General features: G+C 42.9%; 1 protein-coding gene across 2 annotated transcripts in view; it reads left to right on the forward strand.

Annotated features, from left to right (window-relative positions):
- LOC106564420 (voltage-dependent T-type calcium channel subunit alpha-1I) overlaps positions 1 to 8,044 on the forward strand; it is a 24,300-nt gene extending 16,256 nt beyond the window's left edge. The window contains exons 3-6 of one of the 2 annotated variants that reach the window (XM_045690998.1): positions 1,292 to 1,411; positions 2,556 to 2,751; positions 3,292 to 3,728; positions 5,488 to 8,044. In XM_045690998.1, coding sequence (XP_045546954.1) covers positions 1,292 to 1,411; positions 2,556 to 2,751; positions 3,292 to 3,728; positions 5,488 to 6,150 — 1,416 coding nt within the window. In that variant the 3' untranslated portion in view covers positions 6,151 to 8,044. The remainder of the gene's footprint in view (positions 1 to 1,291; positions 1,412 to 2,555; positions 2,752 to 3,291; positions 3,729 to 5,487) is intronic. The other variant, XM_045690999.1, reaches the window with a different exon arrangement.
- The last annotated feature ends 566 nt before the right edge of the window (positions 8,045 to 8,610 follow it).

Raw genomic sequence — 8,610 nt, forward strand, 5'->3', positions numbered from 1 at the left:
TCTGTCCATCCATCTACCTCTCTCTCTCTCCATCTTTCTCTCTCTCTCTCTTTCTTCATTTTTCTTATTTTCTCTCTCTTTATTTCTCTTTCTATCTCTTTACTTCTCTCTCTCTCTCCCTTTCTCTCTTTCTCCCATCCCTCCCTCTTTTCCATTATATTGATGGGCTCAGACCAGCTGACAGGGAGATTCCTCAGAGTCGGTCTAATGGTCCAGATATAACCCATACTGCCATATTACCATACCAACCTGTCACTACCACCTCCATTTTCTCCTTCATTACCTTCAACTTCCTGACTGTCAGCCAATCAGCCGCTCAACTTTTTGACAGTCCACCTAGAGAGCAGGTTGTCAATTACTTACATCACTGTGGGAGTTAGAACTTTAGTCAGTTACAACTTTAGTCCGTTTGCACTTTAGTCAGTTACAACTTTAGTCAGCTACAAATGTAGTCAGTTTCTACTTTAGTCAGTTAATACATTAGTCCGTTACTACTTTAGTCAGTTACTACTTTATTCAGTTGCTACTTTAGTCCGTTACTACTTTAGTCAGTTACAACTTTAGTCAGTTACAACTTTAGTCCGTTTCTACTTTAGTCAGTTACTACTTTAGTCAGTTACTACTTTAGTCAGTTACTACTTTATTCAGTTACTACTTTAGTCAGTTAGTACTTTAGTCAGTTGCTACTTTATTCAGTTACTACTTTAGTCAGTTACTACTTTAGTCCGTTACTACTTTAGTCAGTTTTTCCTTTAGTCAGTTACTACTTTATTCAGTTACTACTTTAGTCAGTTACTACTTTATTCAGTTACTACTTTAGTCAGTTACTACTTTAGTCAGTTACTACTTTATTCAGTTACTACTTTAGTCGGTTACTACTTTATTCAGTTAGTACTTTAGTCAGTTACTACTTTATTCAGTTACTACTTTATTCAGTTAGTACTTTAGTCAGTTGCTACTTTAGTCAGTTACTACTTTAGTCAGTTAATACTTTAGTCAGTTACTACTTTAGTCAGTTACAAATCAATTTTTGCTGTAGTAGTAGATTTACCTTGTGATTTAATGAGGACTGAATACAGGGCAACACATTTGAACTCTATGAGTTGTTATGACAGCTTATAGCAAGTGTTATTATGCACTGTATATGCATTATTTGGCATTTTAAATGCGCTTATAATGCATCATAATATTTTTACCATAAAGAAAGTGTTTCTCACACTTTCACATAAGAAATTGGGTGTATTGAATAACATAATGTGCTCTGTTGGAATTCTGTGTGTCTGTATCGCAGATCAGATTGGCTGAGGTGGAGCAGGCATCTCTGATGTCAGAGCAGCTGTCTGACAAGTCGTCATCACCGGCCCTTCCTGATGATCTTAGTCTGGACGACCACAGTGACTACCAGCTACTGGTAAGGGACGGCAAGGTGGGGCGTACACACGCGCATAGTTAGTCTCATTGACACAAAACATGTGCACACACTGAGAAACGATATATTTTTTATTTTTGCATAATTCAGCTAACACACATGAACACATTCTATCACACACTGCATCCCACTGCATTAACTGCTTGATTAGCCAATCAATGTTCCCGTGTGTGTTTCACCATGTGCCGTGGGCAGGCTAGGGCGACGGGTCTGTGTTTGTGTCTGTGTGCCTGTGTGTGTGCATGTGTGCGTGTGTGTGTGAGCATGATCGTGATGTGTGTGTGTGTCTATGGATCTCATCCCGTCTCCTCTAAGCCGTTTCATCTCGTTTACCTTATTGCTTTTCTCTATTGAAACTAATTTGATATCCAATCTAAAACGAGGCACTGTGGAGCTTGCAATTACTTTAGTTTGGAAAAATATATTAGAAATCAACAGATGTGTTGACTGAAGAGAGATGAAGTATCAAATAGTAGGAAATATCAAAATGTATAAAATTCTCTAAATAGGAAAAATATCCCATGATGGTTTTTATAACAATTATATTTCATTGGGGTCAATATTTCATTTGGTCATTTAATTTCACAGTTAACACTATTTTCATTGAGACTTTTGCTTTACCACAGACAATGCTTTTGTTGTTGTTATTGTTGTTGTTGTTGCTGATGTTGGCGAGTTAGCTAGCGTGCTAGGCTAACCCCCAATGAATGATGCTATCAGCTAACAAAATGCTAGTCTTTCCAAAATATTGACAACAAGATCAAGCATTCAAGTACAACCACCTTTGGCTCTAAGTTATGCCTATTTCAATGCTAATATGCTAGTGTGGTAGTTTAACTCTTTTAACATACTACACCAGGGGTAGCCTAATTTGGTTAATACACTTAAAATGCTAATAGATCTTAGCTGCCCGGAGATAGAATGTTAAATGGTAATTCACGCTAGATAGGGCTAGCCCTAATAGCCATAGCAACAGATGCTTATGGGATTCTAATAATGCTAGCAGTAGTACCTGGAACTTTACAGATTATATGTGAGTGTTAATTGAAGTCATCCTGAATGCTTATATTTGTTATAGGATAACTCTGAGGTACTCTCTCCCCCCCATCTCTCTCTCTCTCTATAGGAGGAGAGAGGGAGCAGTGACTCCCACAGTTCTGAGGAATTGAGGGGGATTCAGGCTGGGTGTGGAGGGCGTTGGGGGCACGGAGGTTCTCGACCCCACAGCAGAGGCCCTGAAGATGGGGTAGGATTCCTGCTAGAGGTGGGCGTCCAGCCCCAGTTCCAGAGCCAGTCTCTCCAGTTCCTCCACCACAACAGAGGTAACGGTGTTCTCCTTTATCTTCCCATCTCATTAGCACTTGTGAAATCTGATGGATATGTGTGCATACATTACCAGTTGACATTGTCATCTTGTGTCCTTGGTTTATGCTCTTGGTATTTAGCTGACTGTGTTTAATGATGATCACATGACTTTGCAATGACATTGAAATGATCATTTCAATCAGAAGGTTTTCCTTCCCGTCTCTCACGCTCAGATGTGTGAGAGAGAAAATTATGTTTTGCTCCGTATTCACACAGTTGATTACACCGACATCCCGATGTTAATTAACTAAAAGACAGATGGGCTGGCATACACAAAGACATTGATTAATGACATTCAATGATATGCCTATCCTTCCTCCCACCATAACATTAGCGTTATACAGCTGGATGGATGAATAGATGTATGGATGGATGGATGGATGGATGGATGGATGGATGGATGGATGGATGGATGGATGACTGGATGAATGGATGGATGGATAAATGGATAGATAGCTCATGTTCATTCAACACGCAACATTTCTATCTTTCTATAGATAATAACTGTATGTCAGCAGATGGTGATGGCCATCACAGTGACCAGGTTGGCAGTGTCGGATGTAGAGGTTCCTCCTCTCCTCTCTTCCATCTCCCCGTGGAGTTCTTTCACCCCGCCACAGCCACAGCGGTCCCCCCACCCATCCCCAGGACCGGGGTAGACCCAGGGGGGAGAGAGGCATCCAGGCTGCCTTCCCCAGCCTCCTGGGCCTCTCTGCGCTCCCCAGGGGCCAACAGCAGGGTCCTAGCCTCCCCAGGGGCCAACAGCAGGGTCCTAGCCTCCCCAGGGGCCAACAGCAGGGTCCTAGCCTCCCCAGGGGCCAACAGCAGGGTCCTAGACTCCCCAGGGGCCAACAGCAGGGACCTAGACTCCTCAGGGGCCAACAGCAGGGACCTAGACTCCTCAGGGGCCAACAGCAGGGTCCTAGACTCCCAGGTAAGAGGTCATGGGGTCATATAGGTAGAGGGAGTATTCATGTAGTGAAATGTACACTGGGTGTACAAAATATTAAGAACACCTTCCTAATATTGAGTTGCACCCCCAGTTGTGTCAGGTTGGCTGGATGTCCTTTGGGTGATGGACCATTCTTGATACACACAAATCAAATAAAAATTGTATTGGTCACATACACATGGTTAGCAGATGTTATTGCGAGTGTAGCGAAATGCTTGTGCACAGGAAACTGTTGAGCGTGAAAAACCCTGCAGAGTTGCAGTTCTTGACAAACTCAAACCGGTGCACCTGGCACTTACTACCATACCCCACTGACACTGAAAAAAGGACACCGTCTTCCAACTGATCGCACCTCAACATGCAAAAATTCATGTTGTTACTCCTATGAACAGAGAAAGTGAACTATTCCTCGATATTAAAAAAGACCCAAGCTGCTAATAATAACAACGCAGGCCTATCAATAAACTTTCCCACTCATTCATTACAGCTGCAGTGCTGGTTGTAGCGAGAGCGGAAGTACTAAGAAAACAACATATTACGTCTGCTTCATTATTGCAGACACGGTAATCTGAGCCATCCGATTGGCCAGCGGTAGGCCTATAGCCTACCGCTGGCCGAACATGACCCTGCCAAGCCGCAATGCTTCTTGACACACTGCTCACTTAACCCGCACCAATGTGTCAGAGGAAACACCGTACAACTGGGGACTAAGGTCAGCTTGCAGGCGCCCGGCCCGCCACAAGGAGTCGCTAGAGCGTGAATGGACAAGGACATCCCGGCAGTCCAAACCCTCTCCTAACCTGGACAATGCTGGGCCAATTGTGTGTCGCTTCATGGGTCTCCCGGTCACAGCCGGTGACACAGCCTGGGATCGAACCTGGGTCTGTAGTGATGCCTTAGACCGCTGCACCACTTGGGAGGCCGTATCGTTGGTTTTTTTACATAAATATTTGCCGATCAACTATAAATGCCTTGGAGATCGACCGTATATTCAGGTGTGTGCTATCATATTGATAATTGTATTACATCGTGTGGTATATAAACTTCAGTGTAACAGCCATGGGTGTTACAATGGTAGAAGAAGTAATGGATTGACTTTATGGGGTGAAATACCCATCAGATTCAGTTGTTTTCCACTCATTGGTAAGAGCTACACTCCACTAGAGTTAAGGTCCATGGGGATGCTTGCTATAAGAGATTACATTTACAATATACTGTAGCTAACTCTTTTATATTCTCAGAAGGGGAAGTATCCAGGTGATGCACAGCAGCCATTTTGTTCCAGAAAGCTCACTATGGTTGAGACAGTTATTATAGAATAAAACAAAATAAATGGGCATATCTGTAAGGAGTGAGTGCATCAACGTTGAATTATTCATCTTCTCATGCAGACCTTTATATCTTCCCATTTAGACTTTAGAGCACCATATTTTTCATTTAAATCGTCTTCTACGGTGCTAAGTGTGCATTTTCTGTTCATGGCACACAAAACAAGCAATATTCTTCTTCTGCTTCAGCGGTAACCATGGCAACAGCATGTAACTGACCTTTTCTGTATATATTTGTTTTGTTTATGTCATTTCCAGGAGTGCTTTGTGAGATTCTATTCCAGTACATTTCTACAGCACTACACTAATTAGCTAGGTCATCTCTCACTTCTCTCTCTCTCTCTCCTTACTGCTCTCTCTCCTTTTCCCCCTTGCTATCCCTCCACCCCACCACCCCCTCTATCCTTCCTCAGCACCTGTCCCACAGTGACTCGTCCCTGGCCACAGGCAGCTCCGAGGGCAGCCTGCAGACCACCCTGGAGGAAGGTCTCAGCTTTAGCGTCTCCCCCCCTCGAAGAGACCTGGGACTCTCCCTGGCCCTGCCTCTCCTCTGCCCTCTCCCCCTCCCTCACCTCGACGAATCCCGACAAACCCCCAGATCGCTGGGTCACCCCTCAATGAGAGGCCGCAGTACCGCATTCAACCTCCAAGCCACTAGAGGGCAACAGAGGAGCCAGAGCAGCTGTGGCAGCAGCACCAGTCCCGGCTGCCCAAGGCAAGACTCTATGGACCCTTCAGATGACGATTGTGGGATAGGAACAGGAGGCGAAGGATCCAGTCAGGCTTTTAACAGTGAACATTTATCAGAGACACTTAGTAGTTTGTCTCTGACGTCACTGCTGTCACCTAGCTCCCTGGCACCCCCGCTGGTGAAAAAGTGTAATAGCACTGGGAGTTTGGACCAAGCAAATCTTTCTGTCAGGAATAAAGATGGACAACAGTACTATGAGATAGATGCTCATGGGTACCTCACCAACCCTTGGACTGAGAAGAGGGGTGGACAGGAAGGGGAGACGGGGTTTGGAGTTAAAAGTACGAGTCAGATGATGGATGCCGGCTCGAGGAAAAACAGATGAAACTTTAACTATCGGTTGGAACTTTTTTTTCTTCTCAAGAGGTGTTTGATTGATATCTGTTCAGTGAACTCATCTCCTCCCTCTTTCTCTCTCTCTTTTTCGTCAGTGAGGTGTCCATGTTCTCATCCTTCCATGACGATTGGGTGAAAATTGAAGCTGAGGGATTGGTATACATTTTGTGGAGGATTACAATGACTTCTGGGTAATGGAGTTTAATCAAGGCATCTCATTTTCCGAGACATAGGGATATTCTTTGAGAGGACTACAGCAATGACAGGACCCTTGAAAAACATGCTAATTCTGGGCTTGCATGGAGCATAGTCACCCTCATCCATACACCAAAAGAAAATCAACAACAAAAAAGTACCAAAATGTGAATTTCGTGTGAGCGTTGTCGGAAACAATGATGAAACTCCAAACATTGATGAAACTCCAAAAGAAAACAATTGGGTTCTCCTTGACTAACAGGGCTAGCTTAGCTTAGCGGCTAATGCTAACGCTCCTGTGACTGACAACAGGGCTAGCATAGCCCAGTGGCTAATGGTAGTCTAATGCTTTTGTCTTCTTGAAAAAAGACAATGCTTATTATTAAGATAAGCAGATTGTAGTCCTTTCGATGAGACTTTGTACAGAGTTGTTTTTTTATTCACATCTATAAGGTAGCATTGATTACCAACTTTTCCTTTTAGCTAACTAACATTTGATAGGTGAAAGAAAATCAAGGTTGCATATTTGATGGGTTTTCTAATTATAAAACAAATTGGATCTGTATGAATGCAGATGTGTCCCTCTGTGTGTGTTAGGGTGAGATATAAAGGCTAATCTAGAAATACTAGAAATAGCAAAAGGGCACCTTTGAATGGAAAAAAATCAATATGTGAGAGCTATAGTGAAGAGACGTGGGGAGTGAATGAGAACATATGCCGTACCATAGAGGAATAGGCCATGTTCTCATGAATCCCCCATGAACCAAGGGCTTCAGAGAAGATGATGCTCTCCTGTCCCTACTGGATAGGTGCACCATATTCAATGAGAGATCGAGATCGGACACCATCTTGGTTGGTGAAACACAAAGTAAAACGAAGTCCCGGTCAGTTTCACAAAATGGAGTTCTTGTCTCTTGTCCCCCCCCTTGTTGACATTTGTGCAGCGTTGTGTATCGACGTTTTGAAGGAAAATTGTATACCTCAGGTGGATTACAGAAAACACTGAAGTGGATCTATAAAATATTTTTTTCAACGCTCACACTCAGATGGTCACATAAATACACACGCGCACACACACCACAACCACAAAGATGTCAAAGATGTCACCTTAACTGCAGTGTTTTGGTTTTTCTTGAAGACAGGAAGAGATCAGAGAGGAACAAATCTCTCACTCGATCGCTCGTCGTCCAACTTATCCCCCTTTCATTCTTTCTCATTATCCATTTGAATTAAAGGGGCACTCCACTATTTTCTAACGTCATATTCAATATCTCCATGTGGACACTGGCATGTTGCAGGAAGGACATTAGGAATATCAGGTTAAATAAGTAGCGAAGTGCCACTTTAAAAAACCCACGTTGGAAAAGCCCGTTTATTTAACATATTATTTCCCCCGTGTATGAGATATGCAATATTTGAAGCATACAGATATATATGACACAGGTATAGGTAGAAGACAGGCAAGAGGGTTCAAATATATCGCTATTATGTATTACAGTAAAATGTCAATAGGCTCCAATGAGATTCAATGGTCATTCAATTATGATGTGTTAGAATGTCTGTGTATTCCAAGATGGTAGGATGAGGATGTCTTTTGTTCTTGTCTTTTCCCCCGCCCCCTAAGTTGCATGTTGTTATTCTTTTGTGAAATGTCATTTTAGAGTCATAAAAGTGGATTAGCTTCTCAACCTCTGCAGATTCTTGATTCTTTAACATGATGACTTGTCCTATTTATAGGACGCGTCATCATTCATTGGAATGTCGGACCCTTTTCATCTTCCCATGTTAACCGTTGAACCTTTTCGTGAGGCACCCAAAGTCTCATTCCCTCCCAAATGTTAATTGATTACGTTACTGATTCGTCGTAGTAGCGCCTGTGTGGGAACCCTAGCAAATGATAACTCTGTTTCAATGCATAATTCCTAGTGATGACTTAATGAAGGTATACTCTTGCACAGGGGATGTTGTATGTTTTGATTGTGAGGACGAAGTGCAGGTTTGTTAGTGCTGCCTACATGTGTATGTCATTTTGAGAGTAGATTTGTAAGGATAGAATATCACAATTAGAAAAGAACACAAACCCAACCCGTGTATTCATGCATATTCATCAGTGTCAGTGTTGAACTCTATATCTGGCGTTCTTCTTCTCTCTCGCTAAACATAACGGGCTCCAAACTACTCCAGCTATTTAAAAAGCCTTCTTCATTTACCTTGGGCCTTCCTCTTGGTTGTTCTAGCTCAACAAACAGACAGG

The sequence above is a fragment of the Salmo salar genome, chromosome ssa12, assembly GCF_905237065.1.
Source record: "Salmo salar chromosome ssa12, Ssal_v3.1, whole genome shotgun sequence".
In the NCBI taxonomy this organism is placed as follows: domain Eukaryota; kingdom Metazoa; phylum Chordata; class Actinopteri; order Salmoniformes; family Salmonidae; genus Salmo; species Salmo salar.